At 41.6% G+C, this 21,920-nt stretch overlaps 1 protein-coding gene across 2 annotated transcripts in view; it reads left to right on the forward strand.

Annotated features, from left to right (window-relative positions):
- CXADR (CXADR cell adhesion molecule) overlaps positions 1-21,920 on the forward strand; it is a 71,577-nt gene that overhangs the window by 23,437 nt on the left and 26,220 nt on the right. For both annotated transcript variants that reach the window (XM_024732034.1, XM_024732036.1), the window contains exons 2-6: positions 7,628-7,794; positions 13,182-13,386; positions 19,433-19,588; positions 20,533-20,655; positions 21,220-21,358. In XM_024732034.1, the coding sequence (XP_024587802.1) occupies positions 7,628-7,794; positions 13,182-13,386; positions 19,433-19,588; positions 20,533-20,655; positions 21,220-21,358 (790 nt within the window). The remainder of the gene's footprint in view (positions 1-7,627; positions 7,795-13,181; positions 13,387-19,432; positions 19,589-20,532; positions 20,656-21,219; positions 21,359-21,920) is intronic.

Genomic DNA, 21,920 nt, shown 5'->3' on the forward strand with positions numbered 1-21,920 from the left:
CAACTACCTTCAGTAGAGGTGCGGGTTGTGTAATTGAGACTAGGAAGCAATTAACACTGCCTGTGGGGATCTGGGAAAACTTCAGAGGAGGTCACAGGTGAGAGGTACTTTGAATGGCTACAGGTGCTTTCAGTGGGAGAAACTGGGCCTTTCAGACGAGGGAAACGTGCACAAACACAGGTGCTCCGCAAGTGTGCGCTTAACTCATCTTTTTCCCCTTGGTGCTTCCTCTGATTTCTTTGCTTTCCTTCTGTGATTGGCTACAGACCAGGATACTTTCATTGTTGTGGTTCCATCTTTAATAGAGAAAAGTCTTAACGTATTTTCACCTACTTTTAGCCACATTACATCTTGTTAATTTTTCCCCACTATTTTGAAATGAAACATCTTTCATTTCTGGTAGATCCTCAGTTTCCCTTCTCTTACACAAAGGTACTACTTGTGCCTGTGAGTTTTCCTTTTCCTTTTTTTTTTTTTTTTTTTTTAAGCTGAGCACCAGAAATTTTGCTAGGCAATCAATGATAATCAAGAAGATTTGGCTTCTAAATCAAATGCGAAATATTCACTGTGGGTACAGGGTAGGAAGGACACATAGTGAAGAAGCAACCTCAGTAAAACAGGGTAAGTACTTGTGATGGAGGCCTTATCAGCTGGCTGAGGAGTCCATTGGATTCAGTCCGTATTTGGGCACAAAGAAAGAATGCTTTCTGGGGAAGTGCCTGAGCCGAGACCAAAGTAATAGAAGTGAGTCCAAAAGGTGGGATGGAGCAAGGGAGGCAGTGTTATAAAGCGTGTGGGTGCTCAGTGCTGAGGCCCGCGGGGAGAGTGTGGGTGCTGAGCAGCCAGAGGTGGGGAGGCGCCAGCTCACCAAGGGCCTTGAGGAGGATAAAGGTGTCTGAACCAGGGAGGGGCTGCCAGGGGTGTTCAGACATGGCAGTGGTATAGTTTCAGAAACAGCTGTTCAGAGCACATAGGTGAAGCATGGAGGTGATCAGAATGAGGTAGAGTGGGTGCAGGGAACACAGCAGGCTCAGCCTGTGGGAGAGATGGTAGTGGCCTGGATATAGAGAAAAATGGTTGCATTTGGGATATTTTAATTTGACACCAATTCTGCTGTCTGTGGGGGGGGGGCACTCTCCCCACATCCACCAAGGAATACTTTGACACCAGCTGGGTGTTCTGACATCATCCACCCGGAGGTAGCGTCAGACCCACAGGTTCATAAGGGCTCGGTCCTGCGAGCTTGCCACCCCCCCTCATGCGCACACACACTCCAGACGCCAGTTGCGCGTTCAGGTTGTCAGCTATGCTTCTGACCAGCCCGCTATAGATCTGGGGTTCCCACCACCCTCTCCTTAGCTCAATTTACTAGAGCGGCTCACAGAACTCAGAAATTTTTACTTACTAGATCATCAGTTTATTATAAAAAGTATATACAGCCAAATGGAAGATGCCTAGGGCAGGGTATGGGGAGAGTCTTGGCGCTTCCCTGCTCTCTGAGCATCTCCATGTGTTTAACAACCCAGTTCTATCCTAATACTGTCCTCTTGGGTTTTTATAGTCTTCATTACAGAGGCATGATGGATCAAATCATTGGCTGCTGGTGAATGAACTTAATCTCCAGCCCCTCCCCCCTCCCCCCCCAGGGTTGGGGGTGGGATTGGTAGTTCTTATCCTCTCATCACATGATCACCTCCCCTGGCAATGAGCCCATCCTTACGTTCCTTAGGCATTCTCTAAAAGTCCCGTTATCATAACAAAAGACACCTTGATCGCTCCTAGGAGCTCTGTGCCAGGCACTGGGACACAGACCAAATATATATGTATTATAAATCAGAACATCAAAGTTACATTAAGGAGGTACCAGTTCTTATCGAATTAGGGCTCCGCCCTTCGACCGAATGTAACATAATCACCTCCTGTCCCCAACACAGTCACATGGGGGATTCGTTAAGGCTTCCCAAAGAACTATGATGGGACACGATTCAGTCGCTAGCACACTCCCCCCAGAGTATTATTATACTTGTATATTTATTATTAAAAGTGTATGTTAAAGGTCATATTCTTTTTGAAAGATCTAATTTGATTAGATAACTACCTTTGCTGTCAGGTAAGTGGAATTAAACCTGGTGGTGGCAGTGTTTAGTCGAACTTCCATTAATATAAGTGGGAGTCGATTTTACTACCTGAAAGCCATATTTTAGTCAGGTCCTTTGGCTGGAGCGGGCTCGTTCTGGCCTAGTGTGTTTGCTCTAGTTCTTTGTCTCAGGTAGGAGGGCTTGGATTTCTTACCCTAATTCTGCTGCCTGTTATTAGGCATCTAGGTTGTTTTCGGATGCTGCCTTTTGTTGGACATTGGGGTTGTTTTCAGATGCATGCTTGCACGTATTAGGTCTTGTGAGTTCAGCCTCAATTCCTCAAAGTGGGTTTGCGCATTTGTATTTCACAGGCCTCCTGTAGTGTTGGTCCAGTAAGTTGGACTCGCCCTCCATGGGTGCTGCAATATTTCCAACACTTTTGCCTAGCTTGGCTCTTTCTGTTTCCATTGTCTTATACAAAGGTACTTGGGCCTGTGAGTTTGCTTTCCTGTGCTGTCCCCAGTGTATTGTGACCTGCTTACCTTGGGCATCCAGAATTTCTTGAATGCCATTTGATTCTGTTGTAATGAAGCATTTCATTGATTGCTTAGATCTCTAGACAGCTTATGTAGGAGCCCCTCTCTCCACCCAGGTGAAAACACCTCACTCGTCACTGCTTGAAAGATCCCTGTGCATATGCCATCTTTGGTCAGACTCCACATTTAGTGTCTTGCTTGTATAGATAAATATGTGGAAAACATGTTTCAGATCCTTCCTTTTGTCTCATTTCCTCAGTGATAGAATAGCAGAAAACCATCCTTTGTTCAGCAAGTTTTGTTGAAAGCTAAATGGTGATTTTTTTTAACCTAAGATTTATAATATAGTTAAATTTATGTGTTTTTCTTCATAGCTTTTGTGTTCTCTGTTTTGTGTTCTCTAGTTTTCTTTAAGACTTTCTTCAGTCAAAACATTATCGAAAATTCTCACACATTTACTTCATTTTTTTTTTTAATCAACTGTAAAGTTTCATGAGCACGTTCCAACTTCCTATGATTTTAAGATTGACAGAAGGAAAAGATAGCTGAAGACATCCAGGTTAACATGTACCTCAAACTTGAAAAGAAATGAAAGAAATAAGGCGGGTTTTCAGTTGCAAACGTTGCCTGTCTTCTAGAGGAGTACTGCCTGCCATGCTCTCCAGTTCTGCTCCTTTCTGATGGTGGAAACAGATCGAAGTCCTTGGCAGAAGATGACAACATCAAAGCTGAAAAATACTCTGATGAATTCATGTCATTTTGATGCTCAGATAGAAGTCAGACTGGGCAGAAGAGAGGTTCCACAGACTCAAGTGATTTGGAATTTGGAGATTAGAAAAAGCAAGCAGAAAACTGGGAGATGTTATTTCAGTCACTGCCAAAAAGGGACATGATTCAGTCTGTTTATTTACATAATCCAGTGCTGAGCACTTATTAACAGGACCCTCCAAGTACTTGTAGTTGATCATGTGCTGCGTATTTCATCACATTCCGAATATGTTTGAATAAAATTATAAGAAGATTTGTTATTTGACTTAGTTTTGAGACCATGTTTGAACTTACAAGTAGTTTGCAAGTTAAATTATCACTCAATTTGCTGCATAAATAGAATTGGGCAGTGTTAAGAATATCCAGAGACACTGCCTGAGACCAAGTGTCTGCCTTTTGTCTTCTACAATTTGTGACTGATGCATACATCAGTGCTTGAAAAACTATGCCCTCGTGCAGAGAGGCCCCTTCAGTGTTGCTAGGAAACCCAATAACTGTTTTCTACCATCTTGAGATTTTAATTCATTTCTAGTGCAACACAATGAAGAGCAGTTGAATGTTTTAAACATTTTTTTGGAAAAAGAAATGCTGAAAGCCATTTAAGAGTCTGTTTAAAATTTCTTTTAGCAGTATACATATTAAGGAAATCTCATTATAAAGCTCACCTTTCTTAAAATCTCAGTTGTGAAAAATAACTAACAGTTTGATATCTATCCAGATCATTTTTATACACATGTAACTGTTTTCTAAGATACTCTTTAAAAGAAAAGTAATTTTTATGTATCAAAGAAGAAAGAATGGATGATACTATCATGAAAACGAAGTTACATTTCATTCTAATGAACTGTAGTATAAGTACGGAGAACATGAATTAGGAGAATTTAAACTTTTACTCATTTAGATATCTAATTGATGCCTCTAAACTTTTCATTTGATTTTTTTATAAAATAAAAGCTCTAGAAGCACAGAGTAACCAGGAAGTTTTAATTGTTTTTTTTTATAGCAAATTTTCATTCTTTTTTTTTTTTTTTAAATAAATTTATTTATTCATATATTTATTTTTGGCTGTGTTGGGTCTTCGTTTCTGTGCGAGGGCTTTCTCTAGTTGTGGCAAGCGGGGGCCACTCTTCATCGCGGTGCGCGGGCCTCTCACTGTCGTGGCCTCTCTTGCTGCGGAGCACAGGCTCCAGACGCGCAGAGCTCAGTATTTGTAGCTCACGGGCCCAGCTGCTCCGTGGCACGTGGGATCTTCCCAGACCAGGGCTTGAACCCGTGTCCCCTGCCTTGGCAGGCAGACTCTCAACCACTGCGCCACCAGGGAAGCCCTCATTCTTACTTATATATTTTTGCCTCCGTATTTTTGAGCTCCATGATTTGTTTGAAATGGAATTCTCATCCTGGACTGTACTTAGATTGTTCTTATCTTACATCATACATATGGTATTCATACCCAGACAAATGCAGACAATTGTAGGAGCTGTAGACAGGAGATCTTCAAGTATTAGGACCTTCTGGCAGATTAATGCTATTTTTCAACATTTCTAAAATTCATCAAACTTATAATCCAGTCACCAGTTATTTTCTACTAATGTGCAAGGAACGCAACAGAGAATAAAGGTACCCACAATTTCTGCTGACCCTGGTGGAGCTAATGGTGAATCAGGGCATGCATTTAAAAAATTCACTTAAAATTACAAGGTAGTATGGGAAGATAAGCTCATTGATATCTAGAAGATGGGACAAAAACCATGGAGCCTGAGTTTATAAAAGGAAAAAGAAAAAGAAAGAAGATAGTATTCGCTGAGTGCCAAATGGGTGATAATGGATAACAGAAAGTAAAGTACTGTGAGCATTACTAGGAAGACAGAGGAAAAATCATTGTAGGCTGGAGAGGTAGCGGAGTGCCTGAGTGAATGAGGTGGGAATGGAATTGAGTTTATTAGAAATGATAGAAAGTATTGATTCAGAGGATTGAATATTAATCAGGAGAAATAGTTGTGATTATACAGATACCTATCAAATCATACCATCTAAAATAGAAATGTGCACGTGAAATGGAGAATGGAGTAGTGTGGACTTCCGGGGGGATGGTAAGTGGTCCATTTGGGCTGAATCAGTGGTTTTGGATGGCATATCAATCATTGGTGTTTAACAAACCAACCCAAACTTTAGGGGCTTTAAAAGAACAATCGTGTATTAGTTCATGATCCTGTCTAGGGTCACTCCTGGAGCTGCAGGCAGCTGGTGTGGACTGGGCTGGTGTTTTAGGGTGGCTGCAGGTTGGGTACTTAACAGCTGTTGGTCTGACACCTCGGTTCTCTCTATGTGGAGCAGCAACGCCTCTTGAAGCCTAGCCTTGGGACTGGCTCAGCAGTACTCAGGCTACTTTCTATTGGCCAAAACAAGGCCACCTCTGATTGAGGGGAGGGCCTGCAGAGAGTCTGTGTCCAATTTTAATTTGCTGTTTGATGAGTGCACTTAAATGTGATAAAAGCCTAGGATGGTGCCTGAATATAAATGGTCTTGAATGTAACCTGACTTTTCTTTCCTTCTCAATCTACTGGCTACAACCTTACTAACATTTCATTACAACTGATAGTCCGTGTGTATTAGGCCTCTTCTACGAGCTAATGGAAAGCTTCATGTGATGGATAATAATATAATTCTTCATTTTGGTTTGTTCTGTTGGAATGCGTCATTTGAAAACCAGCAACAAAGTCATCATTATGGAGAATTAGGACTTGGATTTACTTTTAATTCTGCTCCGTGTTTATTTTTATGGTGTGAGCAGGGGTATGGGAAGTGGGGGAGAGAGGAAAGCCCCATGTATCATAATCTTTGTGCTTGGGGCCTCTTCCCCGTCATCATCCAGCCCGGAAAGTCAGGCCCACGTTGTAGAGCTGCTGAACGGAAACCAGTGTATTCATTTGAAACTTCAGATCTGCATACGTTACACATTTGACTTTACCTATAAGAAAATGTTAGGTTATCACAAGAAAAACATACAGTGACAGACTAGTGTGGTTCAAACTTTTATAGTGTAAATAGTAAAAAAAAAAAAAAAAAAAAAAAGTTTTGTGTGATAGTTCATTTACAGACTAAATTTGCATTTTATATTAAGTTGTTGGTTGCTCAAACTGTAATCTTTATTGTAATACATAAGTAGTGAACAGATCTATGTGTGAATTAAACTTGGTATTTTTTCCCTTATTGGTAAGAAATAGCATCATTTTGCTTGTAGTTAATTTCCATCTATTTTGCATGTAAAAGATACTGATTTTGTTACAGTAAGTCATTAGCCACAAGGAGGAGACTTTTTTTTCAATTCTTACGGGGTTACAGTGGGTTTTAGCCATCTCTCACAAACTCAGTTGGAAGAAACTATGTTGGAATTTTTGTTTGGGGCTCAGGACATCTATTTTTGCTTTTACAGAGTTTTCAAATATTGCCATCCAACATTAGTGTGATCTAAGTGGAAGTTTCATAGAATACAAATTTGAGGATAGGTTATGGAATTTTATGATGTCTTTTAAAAAATGATATAATAAATATGTCTGACTTTTTCAGAAGGGAAATAAGAAGGGACAAACAGTAAGAAATGTCTTAAAGATAATATTGAGGTCAATTATTTGGTACATTTAAAAATATATAAATTGACAGTTTCTTCTCTTTTTGAATTGTCATCAAAATTTATTACTTAGAAATATTTTTAAGCATTCGATAAAAGTTACTGAATCAAATTTAATAAAAATTTGGAATTACAGAAGCCTTGGCAGGAAACGTGTCAAAATTCATCAGCATGTGCCCCAGTGATGGGAGTTCCAGGTGTGTCGCTGGCACCATGGAAGCGTGAATTAATATGGCCTTGAATTAGTATGACATAATTGCCCTTTCAGAGACTCTAGCCAGGTTCAGTTTTAAACATCTGCTTGGATAATAGAAATCCTTTACTAGGTTCTTATGATTCATATGAGAATGCTGGTATTCCATATAATGTTGGGAACTTCCCAGTGTTCTGAAAGGAAATTGTATTGAATAAGATGGATATTAATATTTGTCATTCTATTTCTACAGAAGCACAGACTTAAAAACTGGGGACCGCTGAGTTGGAATTTCATTACTGTGGTCCCAAATAAAATCCTGTTTCACCCACATCCTGTGCTCCCTCTGAAGAGCTGAGGTGTGCTGAGTGTGCTGCCAGCCTGAGAGCAGATGCTCAGTCGATATACATGTTTCATATTCTAGATTTCGCCAGAAGTTTGAGTATCACTACTCCTGAACAGATGATTGAAAAGGCCAAAGGGGAAACTGCCTATTTGCCATGCAAATTTACCCTCGGTCCAGAAGACCAGGGACCTCTGGACATCGAGTGGCTGCTATCACCAGCGGATAATCAGAAGGTGGATCAAGTGGTATGTGTTGCTTACTCGGCAGATGCTGGGGAACTGGTCTTCGGTGTCTGTCACTGTGCTGATAACGTGTGGGGGGACCTGGGGAGCTATGAAGAAAGTCATAGCTTATGGTGTAGGTGAGGAAGGCACATGCTGTGGAAATTGAGGACACTTATGTAATGGAGTGAAGTGAATAAGTGACCTCCGATTTCAAGAGGAAGAAAAGGTCACCAGACTTCTTAGAGAAGGCTGCAAGGAAGGAGAGGAACTTGAGAACGTTCTGAAAATCTGGACTTGGAAGTATATGTGAGCCAGGGAGCAGGGGAGGCGTATATGGAGCGGGTATGACGGTGCAGCAGGAATGTGCATAACGTGTTAGGGGATGCCTGGTAAACTAGGCTTTGTGAAAGGTTAGGTAGAATTGAATTTTTACATTTCACACAAGGATTCCACTACCAGTATAAGGGTCAAGTCTAACAGTGTAATGAAGGTACGTATTATTACAGTCTGCTTTCCATATTTTTGCAAGTTAAATATCCTATACATTGAATTCCTTAAAAATCAAAACAGCAGTTGGCCCTTCATATCTGTGGGTTCCCCATCTGTGGATTCAACCATTCATGGATTGAAAATATTCGGGAAAAAAAAATCCAGAAAGTTCCAGAAAGCAAAACTTGAATTTCCCACATGTCAGCAACAATTTACATAGCATTTACATTGTATTAGGTATTGTAGGTAATCTAGAGATGAGTTAAAGTATATGGGAGGGTGCATATACTTTAAATCATCTCATAAGTACGCTATCTTGTATGAGGGGCCTGAGCATCTGCGGATTTTGGCATCTGAGGAGGGGAGGGGGAAGGAGGTCCTGGACCACCCCCATCCCCACCGGGGCTACGGAGGGATGTCTGTATTATTATTTTTTTATTTTAATTTTTTTTTATAATTAAGATCTAGTTTCTTTTTCTTTAATTTATTCATTTTAATTTATTTTTGGCTGTATTGGGTCTTTGTTGCTGCGCGCGGGCTTTCTCTAGTTGCAGCGAGCGGGGGCTACTCTTCGTTGTGGCGTGCGGGCTTCTCATTGCGGTGGCTTCTCTTGTTGTGGAGCACGGGCTCCAGGCACGCGGGCTTCAGTAGTTGTGGCTCGCGGGCTCTAGAGCTCAGGCTTAGCAGTTGTGGTGCGCGGGCTTAGTTGCTCCGCGGCATGTGGGATCTTCCCGGACCAGGGCTCGAACCCGTGTCCCCTGCTTTGGCAGGCGGATTCTTAACCACTGTGCCACCAGGGAAGCCCCGGGATGACTGTATTATTATAGGATTTTTTCTAATTACAAATTAATAAGAGCCTAATGTAGAAAACTTGAAAAGCCAAAAGTAGCACAAAGGAGAAAAATTGCCCTATAACCTTGTTATTAAACCAGGTTCCTTTGCCTGACTTGCAGCAAGACAAATGCTGAAAGACAAGAGCTGAGATGCCAGAGTTTGCAGCTGAGAAAGAGTTACTCACAAGGCAGCCAAGTGAGGAGACAACAAATCTCAGATCTGCCTCCCTGAAGGCAAGGGGCTTGACATATTTATGAGATAAAGAAGCAGGGTGGTCTTAGGCATGGGGAAAGGTGTTTGGAGTTAGGAAAAGGTGAGGTCATCAGTGTTCTGAGCAGATATATCTTAGTTACATGCTTTTTCTTGAGATTCATGTTCAGAAATGGAGACACTTAGCATGATTGAGGGTGGAGTTTTCAGCCCTCTGACGTCAAAAGGCCATTCAATGGACACCTGCCCAGACTCATTTTTAGGGTCAGTGGTCCCAACCAACCTTAGCTGGCTTGAACTGGACAGAAGCCAACTCCCAGTTCCTGGAAAACAACTTAAGCCCCCCCATCACTGTGTGACCCATACATCAGCATTGTCTATAAAGGTGGTTAAGGAGTTAAAAAATAATTAAGGCGAGCTGGGTCAGAGAAGGTAGGGTACAAGTGGAGGGGTTTTGAACAAGCCACGCTTTTACTTGCTGTTCTCTAAGACAAGCTCAAGAATTCCTGTTAGTCACCAGTTTCTGTTAACCCTTTGGGGGCACGATTTCAACCTCATCTCCAAATACACATATCACGCTTTGCCTTTTAATGGTACCAGAATATTCCACTAATTTAGAGTGCCTCATATTAGCTTTGCCTGATATATTTAATTTAAAAAAATCAGTGTTAATAAATTGTATTAAACCAGGGAGAGAAAAAGAAGTTCGAGTATTTGGAGGAATATTATATATAATATATTTGGAAGGGAAATTTTTACTTATGGTCCATATTAAAGAAGGGATTATCCAGCCGTTTAATGGCTGAATCGGTGCAGTTAGGTAATTAACTATTTTTGGCAAATACAAGCAGTCTGTCCATGATGTATTTGTGAAGAAAAAACTTAAGGTGCTTTCCCAAGTTGTAAATGTCTAGGGCCACCCCCTCCAAGGATATATCTCTGCCCTGATTCTGGTACTAGAACTTCCTTCTCTCCCCCTAAGCAAAATAAGTTGAGCCTGACTCATCCTGTATACTCAGCCCAGATACCCTGTCCCCTCTCATCTTGCTCTTCATCCCCTCTCTCTTTTTTTTTTTTTTTTTTTTTGCGGTACGCGGGCCTCTCACTGTTGTGGCCTCTCCCGTTGCGGAGCACAGGCTCTGGACGCGCAGGCTCAGCGGCCATGGCTCACGGGCCCAGCCGCTCCGCGGCATGTGGGATCTTCCCGGACCGGGGCACGAACCCATGTCCCCTGCATTGGCAGGCAGACTCTCAACCACTGCGCCACCAGGGGAGCCCCATCCCCTCTCCGCTTTCCATGGCAGTGCCAGCACCCTGAGTGCAGGCTTCTACCTGAGGTCCTACACATCCCGGACTCCCTCGCCAGTGCAGTGCCCATCCCCCTTTAGAGTCCAGGACTCTGGTTCCGTGGTTAAGATGCATGAATGGAGAGCACAGGTCATAAATGCTTCTGGCTTAAGACTCACGGGTGAAGCCCTGTGACCAGGTACGTCTCAAGACCAAGAAGTCCAGCGTGCCCTATAGCCGTGCATTTCTGTTCATGTAAGGAGACAAGGACTTCTGTGCTGAGTGGGAGGCCCAACCTTGCTGCCTGCAGGACTTGTGAGACACGTGTGAAACTAGGAACTGGGTTCAAGTGTCCATTTCTGGGCAATTCTGGCAAATTTGGCAAAGCCTAGCCTCTAACCTAAAACACAGTAAAGGAAGACCAAAAGGAAGAAGGGCCTAGGGAGAGATTGATGCAGAAGAGGATGCCTACATAGAATCTCAGCTACATTATAATGCTCGCCAAATCCTTATTTTAATATTTTTAAGCTAGCAGGCAGTGCGGTGGGGGACTGGGCTGGAGGAATTTCCATCATTCCCTGTGTGATCTCTTTAGTCAGCAAACAGTTACCATGTACTGTGCACTTACTGTGTGCTGGGCAGAGTTTTATATACTTTAATTATATATACTTATTTTTAAGCCTTAAAACAGCATCCCGGAATGAGGATCATTTCCTGTGAGGAGGAGGAAAGTGAGGCCCAGGGATTTGAAGGAACATGCCCAGGGTCACGGCGCTGGCAACAGACACAGCTGGGGGTCTGAACCCCAGTCTCTCTGACCCTGCCCTGCCCGCCACCTCCAGCCCGCACTTGATTATCCTCTGCACTAATGTGTACTACCTCCTCTGTTTCCTCCTGTGTAAAATAGGACCAAGTACACCTGCCTCGGGGTTGTGGTAAGAATTCTCTGAAATACAATATGCATTAGCATTTCGTAAGCCTGTAAGTCATAAAGAAATGTTTATAAAGTCAGTCAGTATACAGTGGCAGGCCAAATGGATCTGGTTTGCATGTCAGCTGTGTGACTTTGGGAGAGTAGGTCTGTGACAGCCCCTGGTTTCCTCATAGTGTCTCCATCGCTGCTGGGTTGTAAAGAGGAATCAAAATTGCCTGGTAAATGTTACTTCCCGGTTTCTTAACTACTGTTTATAAGACTGTTTTCATGGGAAAACATTAAGTTACAAAATGTTTACATTTTGTAAGTTTACAAAAATGACTGACAGTTGGAGACACTTTTTATTTGTCAGGCCCTCCTTGAAAGACTACTGAGGCGTGTGTGTAGCAAAATGAGGCACTGAACTTTGTGGCTCTGGAGAGTCCACAGTTTAATATAGAGGAAGAGACACTATCTCATTTGAGGAGTTCTCAGTGTTGCTGTTGTCAATTGGGTGTGGGGAGAAGATGGAACAAACAAAGTGATGGCTTGTTTTATAGAGTAAGTCAGCTGTGGACCCTTCGACTGCGTCTTTTGTTTACTTAGCAAACCGGTATTGAGTGCGTCTGCAGTGCAGACACTTTATACAAGCAAAAGATCTTTAGTGAATTGGGGGTGGGGTCATCATGGTAGGGGAGGTGATAATAGAAGAACCCAAGTCCGTGTCCTGGAGAAATTCCTACAGATGGCACTGATTCTGATCTTATTGTTCATAATAAACATCTCAGATAAAAAATTATTTGCAGGATGTAGACTGTAGTTGTCTCTTCTGATTATTATTTGACTTTGGTACCACTGCTCTTTGGCTCTTGGGTCTCAGATGGCCAGAATGAAGGATTTTATTAGCGAATGAAAAATTATAAAGTGTGTTCAATTAATTTTAGTGATAGTTAGAGATGACTGTTATAAGTTATTTTCCAAGTCAAGTTTAGCAGAATTTATTTTCCCTCTAAATCTAGCCTTTAGTTATTTCCATCAATGCCTATAACAGTGGTTCAGAAAACTTAGTGGAATTAGGAAAGGTCTTTGATCTTAGTCACAGATTAATTGGAAGGTCCTGTTAACCTGGCTGGGCACACACATCTTAACAGGTTTATTTTATTATTTTATCTATTAGAGTCTGGAACCTTCGAGTGCCTCCAACTTAGTATATTAAGACAAAAAATGTTGTCTTTTTTTGTTTTTAAGTTCCACGGGTAAATTATCATAAGCCCCTTTTGGGCAGTAGTGGTGGTTTGTACCTGATTTTATACAGTTGATCAGCATACTGCATCCTCTGAGGCAGCTGAAAATAGAGTGTATCAGAATTCACAAATCCATGCTCTTGTGGAGTCTCCCCGAATGGCTCTCTGATAGAGGGCTACATTACTTAATCATGTGGCGGTCTTGGTTTCCCCATTTACAATGACAGTGTGGGACCATACTTAGGGATCGTATTGTGGTTTCTTTCCGTTTTCTTAACCTGTGATTTGAATACTTGTAGATTCCTCATGATACCGTGTTCTTATTCTTTTTTTGGATCCTACAGTACCATGGTGTATCCAGAGCTCCTTTAATGAGACAGAGTTTGCTTGCTTGTTTGTTTCTTCCTTGTCTTATCTTGGCTTTCTTTTAGATTATTTTATACTCTGGAGACAAAATTTATGACGACTACTATCAAGATCTCAAGGGACGAGTACATTTTACAAGTACTGATCTCAAATCTGGTGATGCATCAATAAATGTAACAAATTTACAGTTGTCAGATATTGGCACATACCAGTGCAAAGTGAAAAAAGCTCCCGGTGTTGGAAATAAGAAGATTCAGCTGACAGTTCTTGGTAAGTTATTTGTAATAATGTTACTTACTAACAGGGTGAGTGGTCACAGTACTATAGTAGCAGCATTTATGTGAGACAAAGCTTAGGTTTTTAGAGTAATAATTTAAAATACTTGACATAATTCTAATGTCCTCTAATAGCATAAAGCTACCTTTTTGTTTTTCCTTTGGGTAGGAAAAATAAGCGACCAACTTCTTTGTGAAGTTCATGAAAGCATTTGAAAGTAAACGAAGGAGTTCTGTGATATGGGGGAAGAACCCTAAAGCAGGAGTTAGGGGATCCAGGCTTTTCCATTGTTCTCAGGTTTGCCCTGAGAATTAAATAGAACCTCTTCATTTCCTGGGCCTCAGCCTATATTTTCGAAACATAAAAATAATTATCATTAAATCTCTTTGCAGTCTTATTCAGCTCACGATTGTGACGTGTGCCTTAAGCTTTTTCGAACTGCATTTCCCAAAGAATAAATGAGGTTTCTATGATGAATAATTGGAGTATTTAGAACAGAGGAGATGGAACATGGTAGCTGGAATATTGAATTGGTGTAAGGCCTTTAGACCTTAGATAGTCCTTTAACCTCCATGAGCATCACTGTTTTTCATCCTTAAAGTGAGGAGATTAGACAGGTGGCCACTAAGATGCAGCTCTCCAGGATAGTTTAGAAGGAGATATGTATAAACTGCTTTATAAACAGTCAAGGCCCACAGAGTTTGTTATCCTCCTCTAGATTCTGTGGTCATGCGCAAGCACTCTTTACCACTGCAAATTGAGAAACTCTGAAAGGTACCATTCATAAATATACTTCTAAAATCTTATCATGGTAGGCTTTACCCAAAAGTACAATGGCTGCCATGTAGAAAATCTCAACTGTCTATCACTATTCAGTGACAGTAAATTCCCCTGCGACCTAAGGTGCCAGGTTTGGGGGACACTTGGGCACCCACTTTATGTAGGAAATGCTGGTTGCTGGAATCACCTGCCATACCCCTGGAAATAACTAATCTGGACAACTCCCCCACCGTCCCACCCCCCCACCTCAACTTCTACCTTTCGTTCCTTTTGTTTTAGAAACTGAGCAGAGAGCTTAAGTCCATTGGGTTCCAGACTCATCCTGAGTAGCATACTTTTCTAAAGAATGAATATCAGAGCAGGTAGAGATTAGGAATAAGAATGCAGATTTCTTTGCACCCCAATGGCAACTCCAGGGGTTGTCTTGGTTGGTAAGGCAGTCTTCTGGCAACATCACTGAAGGGGGCACACAAGGGGGTCCTGGTAAAGGGCACTCCATGCTAAATGGAGCTCATTCAGAATATGTCTGTGGTATGAAAGCAAGTGAACCTGAACAAGGAACCAGAAAAAGGAATATGGTAACATTGGAAATTCTAGCCTTTTGTGTCTACATTCAGCGAACATGGAGTTGCCTTTCTTTTTTATAAATATGAAAGCAAGTAAAGTTTAATAATTTGTCTGAACTCTTAGCCCAGGCATACCTGGAATTATAACCCTGAGTATATCTTCTTTAAGTACTGCTCTTCAGGAAGCACTGAGTTAGGATATATATGAAAATTTAACTAGTTCATGCTGTACCAAGCAGACTATACATATTTATCAGAATTATTTATTGTGAAATCCCTGTCTGAGGGGGACAGGTACACTGGGAGGAATGCGATTGGCACATGTTCCCAGAAGAGGTGTGGACAGGCACTGTGTGTGTGAGTGTGTGTGAGAGGGAAAGAGAGAGAGAGGTCCCTTAGGAACAGGCTCTGGCCGGGCACACTGAGGCAGCAGCCATGGCTGTCGGGCAGGAGGGATGGCCTTTTACATTAAACCTCACACCCCTCACATCTTATTCCTCAGCCTAGATCTGTGGGAAGCATTGAGACAGTAGCTCCTTTTGTTAGCTCCGTGGGGCATCACCATGGCCAAGCAAACCCTGAAGTCAAATCAGGGAGGGAGAGAGGGATTAAAATGAGGGGTAGGGGAGAATGGGGGCAGTGCTTGCTGAAGGGAAGTGGGGATGACTAATCCTCTGGCCTGGCGAGGCTGTCTCAGAGCCAGAGGAGAATTTCTTTGTCTCTTCCATGTTTCCAGGTGAGTCATGACCACTGTGGGAGAAAACATTAGAAGTTTCTCTTGAAAGTGAGAGCTGGACAGAAGCCTAATTTGCTCACTTTTTTCTGAAAATCCTGCTTAGACAATCTGGAGGAAAGATTAAATAAAGTGCCCTCTAGGGACCAGACTGAATGGCAGTCCAGTGGAGCTCTTGCTTGGTTCACTGTCAGAGGCTCTCCCTGATACTTTGATTCGTTTGTGGGAAACCTGAAGATGCCACCATGGTGTTCACGGAGTAATGAAAGCTCGTTTGGTGAGCCGTGGGCGCTGTGTGGACCGTTAGCTGCCTCGGTGTGAGGGGTGGTATGTTGCTATCCCTCGCTCCATTGCTGAGGCCCACCCTGCTCTTTCAGACACACCAGACGTATATGTGGATGCAACTCAGGCAAGAAACTGGACAGGGGTGATGATAACAAAGGGAATTGACAGAGGGTTAATATGGTGGCCACACATTACCAGCACCTTCCCTGAGAACTCTGAAAAAGCCTATTATTGAGACCTTTCGGTATAAATAGACTGGGTTGTTTTGCAGAGGAGAGCATGCACAGGTTAACTTTCCCTCGTGTGTGTATCTGGTGCGCTCAGACTGCACCCACATCACAAGAACACGTGGCAACAGCATGTGTGGGGACTCAGTCAACACTGGGATTTTTTTTTCAACTTTTTATTCTGAAATAATTTTAGTTTTACAGAAAAGTTGCAAAAATACCAGAAAGTTCCTGAGAGTATACCCATAACCTAATTTTTCCTAATGTTAACATTTTATAAAATCATAGTACAACTACCAAAAGCAAGAGATTAATGTTGGGACAATAATATTAACTAAACTACAGGCCTAATTTGAATTCCACAGCCTCCTGTTAATGCCTTTTTGTGCTGGGGTCAAATCTAAGATCCCTGCTGCATTGACATCTGTAGTCTCCAGTTAATGTCAGGGCGCACATGATGTCCTGTCTTATTGTTAACCATGATCACTTGGTTTCAGTTTTATCTGATAGGTTTCTCTGCTATAAAATTACTACTTTAAAAAAAAATTACTACTTTTCCCTCTGGGATTAAAAAATGATCGCATGTTGGTGGGAATGTAAATTGATACAACCACTATGGAGAACAGTATGAATCCCAGTGGGGGAACCACTTTGAGACTATGCAAATGTCTTGTTTCTCCTCAAACTTTTGCCCATTGATTTTTACCATCTATGCACGGATTTTGCCAGGAGTCAAGGTATTTTGAACTAAGCAAAAATATTCCTATATGGATGACATGATGATCAAAGCATATTCTGTCCCAAATAGAGATTTAGAGTGTTTCCTATAGACTGAGGCAGTGAGCCACTAGCATGGAGGGATGATGATACAATACACAGATGGAGCACAGCATTGCTAAATCGGTGGGACGCTGACCGAATACAAGTTGACAGCCATGTACCCTTAACTGAGAAGGACTTTTTATTAGCTCTGCTAATGATCATGGTGGTACATGTTCTGAGGACAATAGCTAGATATCCTGGAGCCCCAGACCAAAGAAACCTTAGCGGGTAAGACTTTATTTTTGTTCCTTTTGTGGTTTCATCTTTCTTTCAATTCAGCTAAGTGCCGTGGATTAGGAGTTTGTCTTCCTGGCTTTGTAATGCTGGGCTGGCATATAAAAGACTTGCACTTTCTCCACCCAGCGGAAAGCAGGCAGCGGGTCCTAAGCACCGCTCAGAACCAGTGCTGGTAAAAATCTCGTTCTGCTGTGCATAGAGTATGTTGAAATCTCAAACTCAGTGGGACGCTGATTTCCTGAGCAGCCACTTTAAACAACTGCCTGTTATTGGAGATGTTTGGGGAGGGGACATTTTTCAGTAGAAGAGAAGAAGGGTTAGGGTTAGAACGCTGTACTACCAATAGAAGTTTGATGTCCAAAGCATTGCTTCAGTATCTCACCTACTGCTAGTTTGTGTAATAAAGGATTTATTGGTAGGTTGAAGAAATGGAGAACAAGGCTCATTTTGTTGAAGACTCAGAGGATGAGATAATGCGCAAAACTGATTCAAAAGTCCAGTTGATGTAATGTCCAGGGCAACTGATCAGTCTGAAAAAGAAAGAGATTTGCTTAGGAAAGTCAACAACGCAGTTAAATGCATCTGTTGATCCTTACTAAAAAGTATAAGTAGTAACAAAGGGGAGAAATCCAATTAAGTTTAAGAATTACCAGGAAATGTGTGAAGTGAGATCATGATAGACAACCCACTGCGTATGACAGACCGTGTCAGCCAGATTTGGAAAACAGTTTGACACTTTCTTATAGAGATAAACATTTACTTACCTGGTATGAAAAAGGAAAACATATACCACTATTTACAAGCAGTGTTGTTCAAACTGTTCACGTAGTGCCAAACTGTAAAACCCATTCACATTTATTCTTAGTAGTGAAAGAATAAAAGCCCACCCAGGACTTGAAAGAATGAAAATCAGAAAAACAGAAGAAAAGCAGTCCTGCCATTTATCAGGTTGGGAAGAGAGATGCAAATAGAGCCAGGTACAGGGTTTATGGGGAATGTTGCTCTCCAAGGTCGTGGGATGCTGGGAAACTATAGCCTACTGCTGTCTCCTCATTGCTGCCCCCAGACCCACTTTGCACTACTCATCCTTTACTGGGGGTACTCAGGTTGCTAAATGACCCTCGTCTCCAGTTTAATCCCCGCTTCTCCTAATCCTGCCTCAGAAATGGCATCAGATTCAGAACTGATCTCTGCTTTTAGAAGACTCTTCTCAGAACCTTCAGAATCCCTCTCTCCCTTGTCCCAGCTCCTCATAGCACCTCCTCGCCAGTCAGTCTGATTTCCACAGACTTCACACCTGCTCCTGGCCAGTTTAGCTAATTAGGCTTTAACAGTAGCCCCAAGACATGAAACAGTGTGCATCAATACCTGAATGAACAAGCGATGGGATACAACTCGGTAGTAAGAAAGAACGGACCACTGATATATATATACAACAACATAGATCAATTGGATCAGTCTTAAAAAAGCCTGACGATGAATAAAAGAAGTAAAAGCGCATAATGTATTTTTCCATTTATAGGACTCATGAAGCAGCAGAAGTAATCTATAGCAATAGAAATCTGATCAGCGGCTGTCTGGGACCCATTTGTGCAGTGAGATCAACTGCAGTCAACTTGAGGGAAATTGCTTGGGAGAGGATTGGAGTGGTGCTTAGTGTTGAAAGTGATCAGCTTGCATGATTAAAATGTGTTAATTTTATTGTATGTGTATTATGCCTTAATGCAGTTCAGCAAGAGAGTCTGAACTGCCAGGGTGTTAACCTAGTGTTCAGGTGGGTTTCACGTAACGGAGTTAGACCTGGAATATAACCTCAGATCTGCCTTTTTATAACACTGCTCTCTGGGTGTTTTTGGATTGCTGTAAATGTGGAAAATAATTGGTCCTTCCTGTACTAAGTGAATTGTCCCTCCTATCAGCATAATTTATCGTCAACCCCCTGATTGTTGGGTTAACAGCACACAGAGAGGGTTGTGACAATGCATATACTCCCAGAGGACTACATGTCACCCTCCAAGTAGAAGAATAGGTTGGGAATGGGGGGTGGGGGGGAAGAAGCTTCCTTGGGTCTGAAGTAGCCCAGCCCACATCATCCTTGCTTTTTTCACATGTGCCCCATGGGATGGAGGGGCACAGAGCCGCACCTGAGATGCTGCCTGGCCTTGTGCAGTGGCTGCTTGCCTGAGCTCATTCTTGCCTGTTTTGTGCTGGATCAAGCTGAGTAAACTGGCGTTGGCAACCTATTGTAGTCTTTCAGTCTTGTCCACTCTGAACCCAGGACCCCCTGCTATTGAGTTAGTGGTTGTGCGACATGCTGTGTGTTTAAGTAATCATTAGAAACACACATTCTGTTCTCTTGTATAAAGTTATAACTTATTTTCTTTTCTCAGTTAAGCCTTCGGGTATAAGATGTTACATTGATGGATCAGAAGAAATTGGAAGTGACTTTAAACTAAAATGTGAACCGAAAGAAGGTTCACTCCCATTACGATATGAATGGCAAAAATTGTCCAACTCACAGAAACTGCCAACCTCATGGTTACCAGGTACTGCTGCTGATGCACTTTGAATCGTGTGCCATTGATTTAGACTTAAGTCTAGTAGGGTTTGTGCATGTAAGTGTATATTTTTTAATCCCCAGATACCTTCCCTTTTCTAGACAGAGCAATCAGGATTCTGTGGGAATTAGTCAGTGTTTTATAATGACAACTTGGTGTCATGTAGTATAAGTGAAGAGATATTTTTATAATGATCACCATTTAGGATATTATAATTGGTTTCTTTGTTGTATATTTTTTAATTGATGGAAACTGTTCATTATCATAAATTAGTGGTTAAGTTACAGCAAGAGTTGGATCTTGAGTGTTTTGCCTGGGTTCGTGTTGAAGATACGGTTATTTAACCATGGCATGTCTGTTAAAACAACAAAACAACAGCTGTGACTAACCAACAAGATTCAAATTAGTTAAATCTGATTACTCATCTGTATGTTATAATTAACCTGTTATTCAAACTGGTTACCATGCTCCACCCTCCTCCCTCCCACCCCACCCCGCTTTTAAGCAGGATCTCTCTCCACCTCTGTTTTTCAAACTAAGAGGCTGAACAATACGACCCCCTCTCACTTTCTTTCATGTTTCTTCTGTCTGGGGGGGATGACATACATTTTGTAAATCTTACTGCTGCACCTAAGAGCCTTTGTGGCACAGAATGTTTTTTATAGTCAATGTGGCTCTGCTTCAGCAGAGACTCTCTGTGCCTGGCTGAAGGGGTCATGATTACCTTGGCTTTGACATAAATGAACTAGAGGCACAATCGTTTGCATCCCGGAGACATGCACGTGTCTTGCCAAGTTTGTTCTGTATGTAGCTTCAGTTTGTCTCACTTTTACCTGGAATTGTCAACCAAGTAAAGTTTGCTTTTACTAAAAACTCAGCAATATGTTACTATAAGAATGGGTTTTGCTCCCTTACCCCCTTTCTTCTCATAGAAATGACTTCACCTGTTATATCTGTAAAAAATGCCACTACCGAATACTCCGGGACATACAGTTGTACAGTCAAAAACAGAGTGGGCTCTGATCAATGCCTGCTACGCCTGGATGTTGTTCCTCGTAAGTTATCTTCTTTCTGCTGTGATAGTGTTATCTTTATACAGCCTCCTTTGGTGCCATCAGTGAGTGTGGGTATTAAGGGCAAGGGGATGCTAACTTTGAGCAAAGTACCCTGTGGCTTGTTTGCTAGCTTTTCTAAGTCATGGAAAGAAAAAAAGTACTACACTTTATTAATAAAACCTTCTTTATTATTGTAGTGACATTAAAGAGGCAAGAGTTGTCAAATTGACTCTTGTACCATATTTAGCCAATGTCAGTGACGACAAGCTTTTTAGAACATTCTTATATGCCAACCAAGATAGCTGTGAATATTAAAATCTTTTAGAGTGGTTTCATTCTTTTATCCTTGAAATAGCTTACACAGTTCAGAAGAAAGTTCTTTTAGTGGATTTTCCCACAGACCAGAAAAAAAGCTAACTAATTTGTCTCTTAACGTTAGTATATGCGATGAAATCAATGTCATTATGTATCCTTACTTTCAAAATGACTAGATGGAAGTTTTTTTTGTTTTTTTGTTTTGCTCTTTTTAATATTAATTATTATCTTATTAACATTTTATTCTAGCTTCAAATAGAGCTGGGACAATTGCAGGAGCTGTTATAGGAACTTTGCTTGCGCTAGTGCTCATTGGTCTTATCATCTTTTGCTGTCATAAAAAGCGCAGAGAAGAAAAATACGAAAAGGAAGTTCATCATGATATCAGGTAATTAAGTGACACAGGAGTTGACTGACGTATACTCTATTATGTCACTAAAGCATTAATTCTCTTAACCATCTGAAGCATTTGCCCCTATGAGAATTGGATGAAAGCTATAGCTCTTCCCCTCAACATATTTGAAAGCTTTTACTTATTTCAAGTGTGTGGAGCCAACCAACCTACACTGTGCCCTCCTCCCCGTTTTGGGCTCTACGTTAAGAACCATTGCAAAATGCTTTTCTCAAGACTGTCTACCTTCTCCCAATAAAGTACAGGCATGAAACAGCAAAGGAAACCATAAACAAGATGAAAAGACAACCCTCAGTATGGTAGAAAATATTTGCAAATGAATCAACTGACAAAAGATTAATCTCCAAAATATACAAACAGCTTATGCAGCTTAATATCAAAAAAACAAACAGCCCAATCCAGAAATAGGCGGAAGACCTAAATAGACATTTTTCCAAAGACATACAGATGGCCAAGAAACACATGAAAAGATGCTCAACATCACAAATCATTAGAGAAATGCAAATCAAAACCACAATGAGGTATCACCTCATGGTCA

The sequence above is a fragment of the Neophocaena asiaeorientalis genome, unplaced genomic scaffold, assembly GCF_003031525.2.
Source record: "Neophocaena asiaeorientalis asiaeorientalis breed wild unplaced genomic scaffold, Neophocaena_asiaeorientalis_V1.1 scaffold55, whole genome shotgun sequence".
In the NCBI taxonomy this organism is placed as follows: Eukaryota; Metazoa; Chordata; class Mammalia; order Artiodactyla; family Phocoenidae; genus Neophocaena; species Neophocaena asiaeorientalis.